This window comes from Chiloscyllium plagiosum, chromosome 30, assembly GCF_004010195.1.
Source record: "Chiloscyllium plagiosum isolate BGI_BamShark_2017 chromosome 30, ASM401019v2, whole genome shotgun sequence".
Taxonomy (NCBI): Eukaryota; Metazoa; Chordata; class Chondrichthyes; order Orectolobiformes; family Hemiscylliidae; genus Chiloscyllium; species Chiloscyllium plagiosum.
Window position 1 is genome coordinate 27,658,982 of NC_057739.1, and position 16,271 is coordinate 27,675,252.

The window sequence follows — 16,271 nt, forward strand, 5'->3', positions numbered from 1 at the left end:
TTAAAATATTATCTGATGCTTGTTAAAGCACATCTTTGTTTGATTAATAATTCTACTTTACACATCTGTAATCCATCACTAAAACATAATCAATTGAGTAGGAGATTGACATAATTACTAGAAAACTGGTACACAATGTGACAATACTATGGCTTTAAGAGGTATATTTTATTAAATGAAGAGAACTGAGACCAAGGTTCTGGGCATTCTGCTTCAAACCAATAAAGTAAACAACCTTTGAGGCCTTGGAATGTTTTTAAAGTTGGAACAATAGAAGCAACCTGAATGGGTGGAGTCAAGCTCCCACAGAAAAGCTGGTGAAAGCTGCTACATCTCAGTCTCTCTATCTCTCTTTGCTACAGCCAGCAGTTTGGGTTCTCTTCCTGCTGCTCGAATTACATTTGAGGCAATCTATTTTACTGACTTTGCCTTTGCTAACAGTGTCCTCATGCGATGTTACTATATTAGAACGGCTAGTGAGTAGTTTATTATTTTGTTAAGTATGTCAATAGAGTCACAATTAAGCCAATATTTTTCATTTATTTTGCCTGTATTTTAACTATAGTGTATGAATAAAGTGTGTTTTGCTTCAAACCTGGTAGTTTGACTAATCAAATTGCATCCAGACCACAATGCCTGGCACTAGTCTTTGTAATAAGAAAAAGTTAGGTCCAGGCTATCTCCTTGACATGTTTTGAGGGGGTTTGGTCTGGTCCATAACAACAAAAAATATTTAATTTGATCTTCCTCAAATACATTGGTGGAACTCCAAGGAAATAATGGAATCATGACATTCATTCATTGCATTCAAATTCAGTCAGCTTGTTGAAAGGCATCTCTAACATGTTTCAATGTTCAAAGTTTGGGAGAAGATTTGTAGCTCGGGTGCTCATTGTTGTGGTTGTGTTCGCCGAGCTGGAAATTTTTGTTGCAAACGTTTCGTCCCCTGTCTAGGTGACATCCTCAGTGCTTGGGAGCCTCCTGTGAAGCGCTTCTGTGGTGTTTCCTCCGGCATTTATAGTGGCCTGTCCCTGCCACTTCCGGTTGTGGATGCGGATCGTTAGCTGTCTTTCTGTTTGTCCTATATAGTGTTTTGTGCAGACCTTGCATTGGATTTTGTACACTACATTAGTTTTGCTCATGCTGGGTATCGGGTCCTTCGTTCTGGTGAGTTGTTGTCTGAGGGTGGCTGTTGGTTTGTGTGCTGTTATAAGTCCTAGTGGTCGTAGTAGTCTGGCTGTCAGTTCTGAAATGCTCCTGATGTATGGTAGTGTGGCTAGTCCTTTGGGTTGCGGCATGTCCTCATTCCGTTGTCTTTCTCTGAGGCCTCTGTTGATGAAATTGCGCGGGTATCCGTTTTTGGTGAATACCTTGTACAGGTGTTCCTCTTCCTCTTTTTGCAGTTCTGGTGTGCTGCAGTGTGTTGTGGCCCTTTTGAATAGTGTCTTGATGCAAAGTCTAGTGTCTTTGTGTGTGTTGGGGTGGTTGCTTTCATAGTTCAGGACTTGGTCTCTGTGTGGCTTTCCTGTATACCTTTGTGGTGAATTCTCCGTTCGGTGTTCTCTGTACCATCACGTCTAGGAATGGGAGTTGGTTATCCTTTTCTTCTTCTCTCATGAATCGGATTCTTGTGAGTGTGGTGTTGATGATCCAGTGTGTTTTCTCTATTTCTGTGTTTTTAATGATTACAAAGGTGTCATCAACATATCTGACCCAGAGTTTGGGTTGAATTTGTGGTAAGACTGTTTGTTCTAACCTTTGCATTACTGCTTCTGCTATGAGTCCAGAGATCGGTGAGCCCATGGGTGTTCCGTTGATTTGTTCGTATATCTGGTTGTTGAATGTGAAGTGTGTTGTGAGGCACAAGTCCAGTAGTTTAAGTATGCCGTCTTTGTTGATAGGTTCAACGTCCTGTTGTCTGTTCTGTATGTCCAGCAGGTTGGCTATTGTTTCTCTGGCTAGGGTTTTGTCAATAGAGGTGAACAGGGCTGTTACGTCGAATGAGACCATAGTTTCTTCCTTGTCTATGTGTATATTTCTGATGATGTCCAAGAATTCCTGTGTTGATTGTATAGATTGTCTGGATCCGCTGATCAGGTGTTTCAGTTTTTGCTGTAGTTCTTTAGTTAGTTTGTGTGATGGTGTCCCTGGTAGTGATACTATGGGTCTGATTGGGATGTCTGGTTTGTGCACTTTAGGTAGTCCATAGAATCTGGGGGTATTGTTGCTTTCAGGTTTCATTCTTTGTAGGTCCGACCTGGTTATCTGTCTGTTTTTTTGTAGATCCTTGCATATTTTATACTGCAGAGCTATCCAGAGATGAAGTTTACATGCATGCAACAGAAAGTGCTGGCAGCATTGTTCAGTTTTGAAGAGGCATCACGCTGAACTCAAAAATTTAACTCTGTTTCTCTCTTCATAAATGCTGCCAAGTCTGCTGAATTTCTCCAGCATTATGTTTTATTTCAGATCTCTAGCATCTGCAGTATTTTGTTTCAATTTTAGGAGGTTACTCGAAATGCATTAACAGGATTAAATAATCAAACACAGCATTAATAAATGCACACACATTACCAAATATAGAAGAATTTAATCATTGAACACATACGTTTGCAGTTATTGTGTATGATTCCTCTGTTGTCACTTTACGTCTCCAGCAGCATTTGGTGTAATCGTACTATGCAAATACGACGGTATTTTATTAGCCAAAATTAATAATCGTGTAACCCTGTTTTCTAAGTGCTAATTGGAATTTTTGAGGAAGAGGAAGCACCAAAATAGGTCTACGTACCAAAATATTACACAAGAGTATAATTACAGTTCTACTTTCACATATCCATTTGAAACATGCAATGGTCTTTCGTGATAATATATTTGGTGAGAGAAAGATTTAGCTAACAGAAGCAAAAAGTGGGGAATAGAGAGGGGACTTTTTCTATCATAGCAGCGAAAGCTAGTTCACCAAACATATATTCTACATCAGTTTTAAATTAAAAACTTACATTTTCGATAGACAAATCGACGTGCCAAGAAATACAGCAGTCATTTTGCATATGACAAAGTGGCCGTTTTTTTTTAAATTTAACTTTGAGCGAAGCCGAGAGCCCGTTAATATGCGCGAGCGTGGTTACCATGACGACGGAACAAGCTCGCGCGAATTCTGCCAACGAACGTACAGGTGGGACAAGCCATTCAGGGAGCGAGAGTCAACTTGGATCAATGTAAACAGTTTTGTCTCCAGAGAAAAATGAGATGGAAAAATGCACAGATATTAACCAGAGACGGAGAACGTTACTGAACTACCGAAGAGTTCGGGGGAATCCGGCAGCGCAGCAAAAACAGGTATACTCAAGTTCCAGGGAATAGAACAGGTCGCACGCGGCTCCAATTCTTCATATATAATCCCCATTCTCAATAAAAATTGGCAGTTTATCCACTTGCTAGCAATTTAGTCTTGTATGTTGACATGCATTTGTATAGTGGAGAAAGTGAGGACTGTAGATGCTGCAGGTCAGAGTCGAAGAATGTGGTGCTGGAAAAGCACGGCCGGTCAGGCAACGTCCGAGGAGTAGGAGAATCTATGTTTTGGGCATTCATCAGGAATGAGGCTTGTGGCCTAAGGACTGAGAGATAAATGGGAAAGGGGTGGGGCTCGGGTGAAGGTAGCTGAGAATGGTAGGTAGTTGAAGGTGGGAGAATAATTGTGATAAGGTTGGAGAGAAGGTTGGGCAGATATGTGGAAAGGAAGATGGACAGGTAGGCAGGTCAAGATGGCGGTGCCGAGTTGGAAGGTTGGATCTGGGATAAGGTGGGAGGAGGGAAAATGAGGGAACTGGTGAAATTGTCATTAATCCTGTGTGTTTGGAAGGTCCCAAGGTGGAAAATGAGATGTTCTTCCTCCAAGCATTGGGTGGTTAGGGTTTGGCAGAGGAGAAGGCCCAGGACTTGCATGTCTTTGGCAGAGTGGGAGGGGAGTTAAAATGTTCAGCCACAGGGCAGTGGGGTTGTTTAATGCGTGTCTCCCAGAAATATTCTCTGAAATGTTCCGCAAGTTGGCATCCTGTCTCCCCAATGTAGACATACTAGAGATGAAGTGTGTGGAAGTACAGGTAAATCTTTGTCAGATGTGGAAGGATCCTTTGGGCCTTGGACAGAGGTAAAGGAGGAGGTGTGGGCGCAGGTTTTGCACTTCTTGCGGGTGGTAGAGGAAGGTTCTGGAAGTGGAGGGTGGGTTGGTGGGGTACATGAACCTAACAAGGGAGTCACGGAGGAAATGGTCTCTCTGGACCACAGATAGGGGTGGGGAGGGAAATATATCCTTGATGGTGAGGTAACCTTGGGCTGAGCATGGACACATGCCAATTGCAGAGGAACCTCGATTATCCGAAGGACACAGGCGGGGAATATTTTGTTTGGTTAATTGAATGCCAGATAACACAGTTTAGCCAAGCATCAGGACCTTGCGAACTTGTTTGGATAATCCAAAATTCTGATAATCGATTACCAGATAATCAAGGTTCCTCTGTACACTGTAATGAAGTGGAAACTTTTGTAATCTCCCCTGTTTGTATGAGTGATAAATGTGTGGATGGCTGTCCACACCAATGGCAAAGGTGTGCCCATTCCTTCTACTTCTCTATGTTTATAAGGAGAAGGTGTCGTGGTTCAGCCTCACAGAACATCCATCATCTTTTGGCTACAGCGATCAATGACAAAATTGTAAGATGTTGGTGATGTTGCCTGCGCTTGCCGAGAAGATTCTGATCTAAAAATTGAAGACAACTTTGACCCTGTCAACTACTTGTTTCACTGTCGTGCCTGCTGTTAATGCTGCAGGCACATTTTGATGAAATTAGCATATTTCTGTGACCACCTCCACAGTGAATCACAAGTGTTTCACGTGTTGCTCCTGGCTGAGGCAGTGGTATGAGACATGTTACCTGAAGCCCTTTGATGGATAAAGCTTTCAAGAAAAGCCTTAGTCCTCCTCCCTCTCCACGCAGCTCCCATTTCCGTATCCTCGGCTACAGAAATCTTTCTGTGTGGTTTGAAGACGAGGTCCCATACCTATGGCAGCCTCTGTGAGGACAGGTCACAATATTCCTCTGACCTCCTACCAGGATGCAGCAACACAACTGTCTAAAACCAAGAAGGCATCAATACTCCTTCAATTTATAACTTGGTACTTTCCCAAACTTTGTAAGAGCAAAAATGTAAGTCAAAAGCACCTCTACCTATCATTTCAATGGCTGACCCTATAAATATTGAAGGTGTGAGTCCTTCCTGGGAATGAATGTACATTCCACTGTGAGTGATTCCCCGGGAGAGGTTGTTAACTGCATTTGTTTCACTTAGGTTTGCAGAATATGTACCAAATCACCCTGAAAGGCTGTTTGACATCATGAACAACGCACTTGGTGTATTCCCAGTTCATTCATAATATAGCCATGCTAGCATCCTCCCAAACTTTAACAACACAGTGTAGGCCATGAAGTTAATTTCTGATTTTATAATCAAACACCTTCATAACTTTAGGATGCAAGCATCTTTGAGAAGTTTCCAAACAGGTTGAATTAACTTTTACTTTTTAATTTCAAAATGATAGTAAAAAATAATAAATCTTTTTCTGGTACTGAAAGATGGTGATGTTCCATACATCTGCTGCTCAGCCTTCTAGGTGGTAGATGTTGCGAAATTGGTGTCTGCTCTTGAAGAAGGCATGATATATTGTCACAGTATATCTTGTGTTATGATTCCACCTGCGGTAATATTGCACAAGTCATATCTCAGGTTGAAACCTGGCTTGTTCGATCATAAGTTTTATCTTTCCAATTTGGTTACTATGGTTGTCAGTTTTTGAATATATTCACCCGATACTGCCAATGTTCTCTTAGCAAAAGAATGCAAGTTTATTATATAAAAAAAAGAAATAAAACAAAGCTGTATGTGCATGTATATAGAAAAGACAAATTGAAAAGATCTTATTGTAACAGCAAAATAATCTTTTCCTAGTAATATCCTTTATCGCCACTCATTCCTAGAGAAGAAACTTGACAAAGTCCAGGTCATAACAGCCCTCTTACTTGGCACCACATTCACAAGCATTGACTCCCTTCACTACTGGTGCAAAGTGGCAACAGTATGTACAAGATGAACAAGGTGCACTGCAGAAATTCACCAAGCTTTTAGCCCACATCTTTTAACCCTCAAGCACCACCATCAAGAAAGATAAGGCAGATATATGGGAACTCCACTACTTGCAACTTCCTCTCCAAGCACTCATCATCCTGACTTGGAAATAAATTGCCATTCTTTTAGTGTTGCCTAACTGGGTATTGGCAATAAATTCTGGCTGAGCCAGTGCACCCATATATCCTTAGAATAAAGTAAGAACGTATCACTCCTGCCTTAACTCTTTTTAATTTCTTACCTAACTGACAAGTTCGCAAACATTTCCTTTTAAGTGACTTTCTAACATTCATCAAAGGTGATTCTCACCATTACTGTCCATTACTCTCTATTTCTCCATTAAGCTACACAAATAATAGCTACTTCATTGACTTTCACTAACTGAATTTTAAGAAGTCCCATATGTAAGCAGTTTTAAGACTTTGTTTTCGTCTGAAGGCCTGGGCCAGACTGCCAAAAAAGTAAACTACCCTTCTGTTGGTATGAAACTGTTCTACACAACTGAAAACTAATTGCAGCCAGTGGCCTGTCTTTTTGTATGGAATAAAATTTAATCATTTAACTCTCCAGGTAGTTTATCTAATCATTTAGCTTAAGTTACATGCTTTCATGGAAATGAGATTTGAACTTACTGTTCAAAAATAGCCTTCTGTTTTAAAAAGAAGAAATCAGCTTCACAAGGTTAAAACCAAAATTTATTATTACAATTTTTTAATACATTCATCTCCATATAAATATATTTGTTGTTCAGTCGAACGGCTACATGAAGTATCAACAGTTGATTCAATTTCTCCTCAAATACAATAATCTACCGCAATGTTCGAATAATCAGTTGAGGGTCCGAGTGGGCTAAGTTTTATTTAAGTAATTTATGCTATAAATAAAAAGAACAAAAGAGAAGTACAGAATAGGAACAGGCCCTTCAGCCCTCCAACCTTGTGCCAAGCATCATGCCCTAACTAAACTAAAAAAAAATCTTCTGTTCTTATTATGTCTGTTTCCCTCTATTCCCTCCCTATTCATGTGACCATCCAGATGGCTCTTAAATTTCGCCAACGTACCTGGTTCCACCACCTCTTCTAGCAGTGCTTTCCAGGCTCCTACCACTCTCTGCATGAAAATCTTCCCTCACACATTTCCCTTAAAGTTTCCACTTCTCACCTTGAACCTGTGCCCCCTTGTAATTGAAACTTCAACCCTGGGAAAAAATCTCTGACTCTCCACCCAGCTATGCCTCTCATAATTTTGTAGGCATCTATCAGGCCCCCTCTCAGCTGCCATCTTTCCAGTGAAAACAATCCTAGAATTTTTAACCTTTCTTCACGCCCAATGCCTCTGAGACCAGGCAACCTCCTGGTGGACCTTCTCAGCATTCTCTCCAAAGCTTCCACATCCTTCTGTAGTGTGGCGATCACAACTGCACACAATACTCCAAATGTAGCCTAACAAGGGTTTTATATAGCTGCAACATGGTTTGCCAACTCTTGTACTCTAAGCATGCCTTCTTAATCACCTTGGCCATTTATGTTACCTCTTTTAGGGAACAGCGGACTTGCACGCCCAGATCTATCTTTATGTTAATGTTCCTAATTGTTCTGCCATTTACAGTATAATTCATACCTAAATTTGATCCTCCAAAATGCATCACCTCGCATTTGTATGGATTAAACTCCATTTGCTATTTCTGTGCCCAAGTCGCCAATCTATCTACATCCTCTCGTATCCTTTTACAATCATCACCATCAGCAACTGCAACAATCTTCGTGTCATCTGCAAACTTACTAATCAGACCACACACATTTTCCTCCAGATCATTGACGTATATTATAAACAACAGAGGACCTAAGACTGAGTCCTGTGGAACACCACTAGTTACTGGTCTCCATTATGAAAAACACCCTTCCACTGCTATTCTCTAGGACCAAGCCAGTTTTGTATCCATCTTGCCAGCCCACCCTGAATCCCATATGATTTTAGTTTTTGTACCAATCTGCCATGTGAGACTTTATCAAATGCCTTACTAAAGCCCTTATAAACTACATCCATAGCCCTTCCTTCATCAATTACCTTTCCCATCTCTTCAATCAGGTTGGTGAGATATGACCTTCCCCATACAAAACCATGCTGCCTGTCACTAACTAGGCTATTTTCTTCCATATAGCTTGTCCCTCAGTATCTTCTCCAAGACCTTTCCCACCACAGACGTCAGGCTCACTGGTCTTTAATTTCCTGGATTATCCCTGCTTTTCTTTTCTTAAACAAGGGAACAACATTGGCTAATTTCCAGTTCTCTAGAACCACATCTGTGGTCAAAGAGGATGTGAAAATATCTGCTAATGCCCCAGCTATTTCTTCCTTGCCTCTCACAGTACCTGAGATAGATCCCAACTGGAACTTGTCAACCTTAATGCAATTTAAGATACCCAAAACATCCTCCTTCAATATATTAACATTCTCTAGAGTATTCAGACACTCATCCTTGACCTCAACATCAGTCATGTCCTTTTCCATCGTGATTACCAATACAAAGTACTCATTAAGGATCTCTCCCACTTCCTGTGGTTTCACGCATAACTTCCCTCCTTTGACCTTGAGTGAGCCTACTCTTTCCCTTGGTTACCCTCATTTTTCAAATACTTGTATAAAAAGCCTTGGGATACTTGCTTAAAGATATTTCATGGCTCCTTTTAGCCTTCCTAATTCCACATTTAAGTTCTTAAGGAATTAAAATATAACAGTGATGTATGTATCCCCTGCATTACACTTCCATTACTTAGTGTGTGTGTTTACATTGATTATGTGGACCTCTTGATTATCAGGAATATTTGATCAACCGGCAAACTCCTGGTCCCATAGGTGCTGGTCAATAAAATGTTTGCTGTAATATGTTATAAACCTTTATCGCTCTTATGTTTGATACACACAACTGCCACTGTGTGCTGGCTGTGGAAGGAGTGAATATTTAAGATGGTATGTGGGGTGCTGATCAAGTGAACTACTATGTCTTGTATTATGTTAAGCTTCCCTAGTGTTTTTGGAGCTGCATTCATCCAAGCAAGTGAAGAGCAGTTCTGATGAAGAGTCATCTAGACTCAAAGCATTAGCTTGCTTTCTCTCCATGGATGCTGCCTCACCTGCTGTGATCTCCAGCATTTCTTATTGTCAGTATTTGTCATAATGCTGACTTGTTGCTTATCAATGTTGAATTGGCTTTGAGCGGTCAGAAGCAATGTTCCCTCTAAAGTATGCAGCTGCATGGGTCTGCAAGCACTCCAATGTTCCAAGTATGGTGCTGTCGGCACGTCAATCACAGCATTGCTTTCCAGAAGTCACAGTGGCAAAGGAGCCTTGGAGGCTTTCACAGCTGATAAGTAAAGGGAATGCTGGTTACAAGGTGAACATAGAACATAGAGAACATAGAACAATACAGCACAGAACAGGCCCTTCGGCCCACGATGTTGTGCCGAACTTCTAACCTAGATTAAGTACCCATCCATGTACCTATCCAAATGCCGCTTAAAGGTCGCCAATGATTCCGACTCTACCACTCCCACGGGCAGCGCATTCCATGCCCCCACCACTCTCTGGGTAAAGAACCCACCCCTGACATCTCCCCTATACCTTCCACCCTTCACCTTAAATTTATGTCCCCTTGTAACACTCTGTTGTACCCGGGGAAAAAGTTTCTGACTGTCTACTCTATCTATTCCTCTGATCATCTTATAAACCTCTATCAAGTCACCCCTCATCCTTCGCCGTTCCAACGAGAAAAGGCCGAGAACTCTCAACCTATCCTCGTACGACTTCCTCTCCATTCCAGGCAACATCCTGGTAAATCTTCTCTGCAAAGCAGAGAAATGACATCCAGTGAGAGTGAGTAGACTGTTGTTGGGATGAGGTGAAGGAGCCTCTTGGCAAAACCACATCGTCTCCAACCTCATCCGTGTTGGCAGATGTCGTTGGTGATGGTGGGGAGGGCTAATGGAGGGGGGGGTGAAGAGGAGGAACTCAAGCGGCTGCTGCCTGCACCTGTCTTCAAAGGGACCACTTTCAAGAAGAGGTGGTGAGCTTTGCACCCAAGAGAGCATCACGAGGAGAGATCAGGGGCTTGTCCACACTTCCACCCACTTCCCCCTTGGCTCAAAGCTGAAGGCACTTGCTGAGATGCAAGTCCCTCAGTGCTGCCAGACTTCAAAATTCCTTTGGAGCTGCTTCTTGGGAGCTTTTTCTGACAGTCAAGTTCCCACCTCAAATCATGCTCTCGTCTGTGCTCAGCAGAAACCAGTTTCCAAGACGGGACCAGTTATCCGCATCAAGTGCAAACACTTACCTGTTCTACCTCAGGAAGGTTGACTTCAACTGTGCCACGTAGTGTTGTGCTGGAAAAGCACAGCCAGTCAGGCAGCAGCCGAGGAGCAGGAGAGTCGATGTTTTGAGCATAAGCTCTTCACCGTGAATGTGATGAAAGGCTTATGCTTGAAACGTCGACTCTCCTGCTCCTCGGATGCTGCCTGACCACAGTACCACACCTTTCCAGCACCACACTTTTTGACTCTGATCTCCAGCATCTGCAGTCCTCAATTTTTCCTTCAACTTGTGCCACCCCTACAACTGCCCAGCTAAGATCAACATAGATGTTGTCTGGAATCTCAGTTCTGTATGATTTCAAGTCCAGTTGCACACATTGGAGTCTCCTCTGGGACAGAAAAGACCTGTTCAAAGAGGATAGGTCTTACCCGAGCTGGAAAGGGACCCATATCTTAGCAGGGAGCTTTGCTCGTTCCACCCAAAGAGACTTTATACAGATAGAGAGGAGAGTGGAGGAATTACAAGTCATGGCGTAAATAGAAAGGTTGGTGGGGAAGGTTCTGAATGTGAAGAGAGCACACCAATTAGAAAAGAAAGAAAAGAGAGAATCAGGGTACATTGTAACTCTGAAGAACGAAATTGCATTTATTTCAGTGCAAGGGGTCTTCCAGATAAGGCTGATAAACTCAGAGTGTGTTTAAGTACATGGGATTGGGATTTCAGAGCTTTTACAGAAACTTGGCTGAAACATGAACAGGACTGACAGCTCACTGTTCTGGGGTTTAGATTGTAGGGAGGATATTTTCCCAGGTTGGGGAGTTTAAAACCAGAGGACACAGTCTGAGGACAGGTTGTTAGGCCATTGAGGATTAAGATGAGGAAATATTTCTTCATGCAGAGGCTGGTCAGTCTGTGAAGTGTGTGACCACAAGAAGCTGTGGATTCCAAGTTGCTGATTATATTCAAGAAAGAGATGGATTTTTATGTTTAAGAGACAATGAATTGAATTGAATTTATTGTCACATGTACCGGGACACAGTGGAAAGCTTTGTCTTGTGAGCAATACAAGCAGATCACATAGTTATCACACAATGACTATGTGAAACGGAAGAACAGGCTGGAAGGACTGAATGGCCTATTTTTGCCCCAAGTTTCACCAATACAGAGCTCTGGACAGCCAATTCAGTCCTTCAGAAGTGCGGTCACATTGTAGTGTTGGGAAGTGTAGCAGTAAATTCAGGACGTCTCAAAATACTCCATAGCCAATTAATGAATTTTCAAATCTCACAACAATTGTCATATCAAAGGCTCCAAGGTTCCCTCACACGACCATTTCTTTCCTGCCTGGTAGGTACATACATATCATGGACACGTCGTATCTGCTCTTTGAAGAAGTTCCACATTTCCACCACATCCTTCCCTGACAACGTATGCTCCCAACGTATGCTCCTCAAATCCTGCCTTACAGCATCGTAATTTCCCTTCCCCCAATTATAAAATCTACCTTGTTGTGCGCACCTATCTCTCTCCATAACCAAGGTGAAAGTCACAGAATTGTGGTCACCATCACCAAAATGTTCACCCACTAACAAGCCCACCACTTGTCCCGGTTCATTACCGAGTACCAAATCCAATATGGCCTCCCCTCTGGTTGGACAATCTACATACTGCGTTAGAAAAGCTTCCTGGACACACTGCACAAACACCGCCCCATCCAGTCTACTTGATCTAAAGAGCTTCCAATCAATATTTGGGAAGTTGAAGTCGCCCATGACTACGACCCTGTGGCTTCTGCACCTTTCCAAAATCTGTTTCCCAATCTGTTTCTCCACATCTCTGCTGCTATTGGGGGGCCTATACTTGTTACTTGTCACACAATTCATTACCCTCGATCTCCTATTGCAACAATAATATTTATGTGAGTAGTCCAGTTCGGTGTCTGGTCAATGAACCCGAGGGTGTTAGTGGTTAGAGTTTCATCAATAGTTATGATGTTAAACGTCAAACAAACAGGAGTTACAAAAGAGACAGAAAACTGTGCGATTATGATTGAATATTTCCACTTCTGATCTTATGGTGGAGAGAACTTAACTGATGAACCAATTGAAGATGGTTGAGTTCAGGACATGACTGGAGGAGATCATCAGGGTAATGTTGTTGGACTTAGGTGATTGTCCTGCCACAACCATAACCATCTCTCTTTATGTTTGGTCTAACTTCAGCCAGTGAAAAGCTTTCTCCCAACTCTCATTGTCATAATTTTGCCTGGCTCCCTTGATTACACAATCAGTGAAATGCTGGTTTGATATCAAGAGCAAACATTTTCACCCACCTGCATAGTTCAGCTCTTCTGTCCATGTGTGGACTCAGGCTGTCACGAGATTTGGAGCTCAGTCACTTTGGTGGAACCCAAACTGAGTATCAGTGAGCTAAGTTGTTCCTGAGTAAATGCAGATAGTACTGTCAATACCACAACTTTTCCTCTGTTGTGATTGGGATTGACTGATGAGGTAATTGACTGCATTAGACTTGCCCTGCTTTTTATGGACAAGACTTACATGCTCAATTTTCCACATTGCTACACAGATGTCAGCTTATAGCTGTGCTGCAACAGTTTGACTAAGGGTGTGGCTGCAGGGTTCTGGAGCACATCTTTAGTTTTACAGCTGGGGATTGTCAGAGCCAAAGACATTGTATCGAGTGCCTTCAACTGTTTCTTAACATCACATTGAGGCAATCAAAGAGTTTGAAGACTGGTATTTGTGGTCCTGGAACCTCAGAGGGGGCCAAAATGAATCATTCATTTGGTACTTTTGGATGAAGACTTTGCAAATATTTCATTCTTTTTTATTGCTGGGCGCTCACATCATGAATGACAAGAATGTTTTTGGGAACTGCGGCCTCTGAAAATTGTCCAACTGTCCATCACCATTTACAACTGGATGTGACAGAAATGCAGAGCTTTGATCTGGTCTCTGGTTATGGGATCACTTAGGGTCTGTCAAAAGCATGCTGCTTCCAATGTTTGTAGTATTATAACTTCACCAAGTAGGCATCTCATTTCAAGTATACCTAGGTACTGCTCCTAGCATGCTATATGCCTCCTTATTTGTTAGTTTGCCTTGAAGTGTCATCTTTAATCTGTAAAATAAAATCAGTAAATTTGGTTTAATTGTCTGTGTTTTTCATTAAAAATGTAATTTACTAAGAATGTTTTCTGAATAAGACTAAATGTTGTTGGTGTTTTGTAATAAAATCAAAAACTTTTAATTAATGACAGAAGAATAAGTTGAGTATCATGAAGAGGGCGTTTTCATATAATAAGATTCTTCCCATCCCACCACATACATATGAAAACAAGCTAAAAATAAACCTTTGTGGTGAAATTATATTTTATTATTCATTGTGCCTATCGTTTTGGTTTGAGTATAGCATTGGATTATAATGGAAAGATGCCAGTTAAATGTTGGTCAGACAGCAGAATTTCAGAATATTCAGGAGGTATAATTTGCATGAATATTTCCATCCACTTTACCTGACGAAGGAGCAGGCTGCAAAAGTTTGTGGTTTCAGATAAACCTGTTGGCCTATAACTTGGTGTTGTGTGACTTCTGACATCAACAGGACTTAGTCAGTATTTTTTTTTTCTTTTTATAGATCCAGTTAGATTCTTCTGTAAACTGTGTACAAGGCTTGGAACCAATCAAGCCAACAGTCTTTAAAGTTGCCATTAAGAACAAGTATGATATTAGAGCAACAGACCAAAGCCCATCTCTTAAACAGCCTCCTGATTCTTCTCAACTAAATTTAGGTAAAGTCACTGCATGGTAAGTGATCAATGCAGTCAACTTATTTTGTGGAGATGAAATATGTGAAACTTTTAAGTGTAATCCACAGTGTAACTATGGGCAGAATTTTTGAATTTTCAGTTAAGATATTTTGTTGACTGAGACTCATGACACTCTGACCTCCATGACTTGGAGAGACTTTTATCATGCAACCTTCTGTTCTTCACTTCATTAATTATGCAGCAGGGCTGTAAGGGGCCTTTTTCATAGAATCTCGAGGTAGGAGAGACAGAAATTCTTATTACTGCCAGGACTTTCCATCATTAATACTTCTGTTGTCATATATAAAGCCGAGCTGCACACTACTAAAGTCACTGCAAGCGAATAGTCGTAGAATCATACTGTACAGAAGAAGCCTTTCAGTTCATTAAGTTGTACTGCCGAAAATATGGTATCATCTACATTCATCCTACTTTCCCACATAGGGCCCGTGGACTTGAGTGTAATGACACTCCAAGTGCTCATCCAAATACTTTTTAAGGATCTTGAGGTTTCCTGCCTCAATTACCCTCCTAAGCAGTTCATTCCAGACCCCCACTACCCTCTGGGCAGTAGAGTTTTTCCTCAAATCCCCTCTAAACCTCCTGATTTTCACTTTAAAGTTATGCGCGCTTGTTATTGACCCTTCCACTAAGGGGAACAGCTGCTTTCTATTCATCGTATCCATGCCCATCATAATCTTATACATATCATTCAGGTCCCCATTCAACCTTTTCTGCTCCAAAGAAAATAACCAAAGCTTACTCAGCCTCCCTTTATAGCTGAAATGCTCCATCCCAGTCAATAACATGGTGATTCTTTTAAGTACAATCACGTTCTTCCCATACTGTGGTGCCCAGAGGAGAGGAAAGCTTGTTCCCTTCTTCACAGACAGGTTGCAAGCAGACAAGTTGGCAGAGTGGAGGGCAATCCTTATTCCTGCAGATTGCCTCAGGAAGCCATGCCACTTGACCAAGCCAATCTGGACCCAAACTGCAATCCAGGCAATGTTGAAGTCAGTGAGTGAGCGCTGTAAAACCAATTTGAAGAATACTGAGGCTGGCAGCCACCAAATAAATGCAAATGAGCATGTGCTAAGAAAGCACGCTAAGAGTCATAAGATTCATCTTGTGTGGTGATGTGTATGTCTCTGCTCACTGAAGTTATCTGGCAGAAGCATGCAAAATGTAGGTGTCTCTGAGCTCAAAAGTTTCTTTTTCATTCGTTCATGGAATGTAGGCCTAGCTAGGCCAGCATATATTGCCCATCCATAATTGCTTAGTGTCAACTCTTAGGGCTATTAAGAGTCAAACTGCATTGCTATAGGTCTTGAGTTGCATGTAGGCCAGACCAGGTGGGGATAGCAGATTTCCTTCCCTAAAGGATATTAGTGATCAAGGTGAATTTTTACACCAATTGATTGTGGTTACATGGTCACCATTAGGTCAGGATCTATTCCATGTTATTTAATTGAATTCAAATTTCACCATTATCATTGTGGGATTTAAAGCTATGTCCCCAGGACAGTAATCTGTGATTCTGGATTACAGTGACATTCACATTTTGTCACTGCTTTATTGCAAAGTAAAGTATTGAAGGGCATGTGACAAGATGGACAAGACACGATGACGCACTGAGGCTGGTGTTTGTCAATCGAGAAGTGTGACACTGGAAAAGCACAGCTGGTCAGGCAGCACCCAAGGAGCAGGAGCATTGATATTTCAGGTGTAAGCATTTCATCAATATTCCCATTCCTGATGAAGGGCTTCTGCCTGAAACATTGACTCTCTTGCTCCTTGGATGCTTCCTGACCTGATGTGCTTTTCCAATGCCACACTTTTCGACTGACACTCCAGCATCTGCAGTCCTTACTTTCTCCTGGTGTTTGTCAATGCCAATTTGCATGGGACAAACAGTCAGTGAGGATGCTGACCATGAAGCATGAGG

General features: G+C 41.8%; 1 protein-coding gene across 1 annotated transcript in view; it reads left to right on the forward strand.

Annotated features, from left to right (window-relative positions):
• Positions 1-3,185: 3,185 nt before the first annotated feature.
• Positions 3,186-16,271, forward strand: part of LOC122564660 — a 44,766-nt gene continuing 31,680 nt past the window's right edge. Inside the window, exons 1-2 of the mRNA XM_043719743.1 lie at positions 3,186-3,342; positions 14,155-14,324. Of these exons, the coding sequence (XP_043575678.1) occupies positions 3,253-3,342; positions 14,155-14,324 (260 nt within the window). The 5' untranslated portion in view covers positions 3,186-3,252. The remainder of the gene's footprint in view (positions 3,343-14,154; positions 14,325-16,271) is intronic.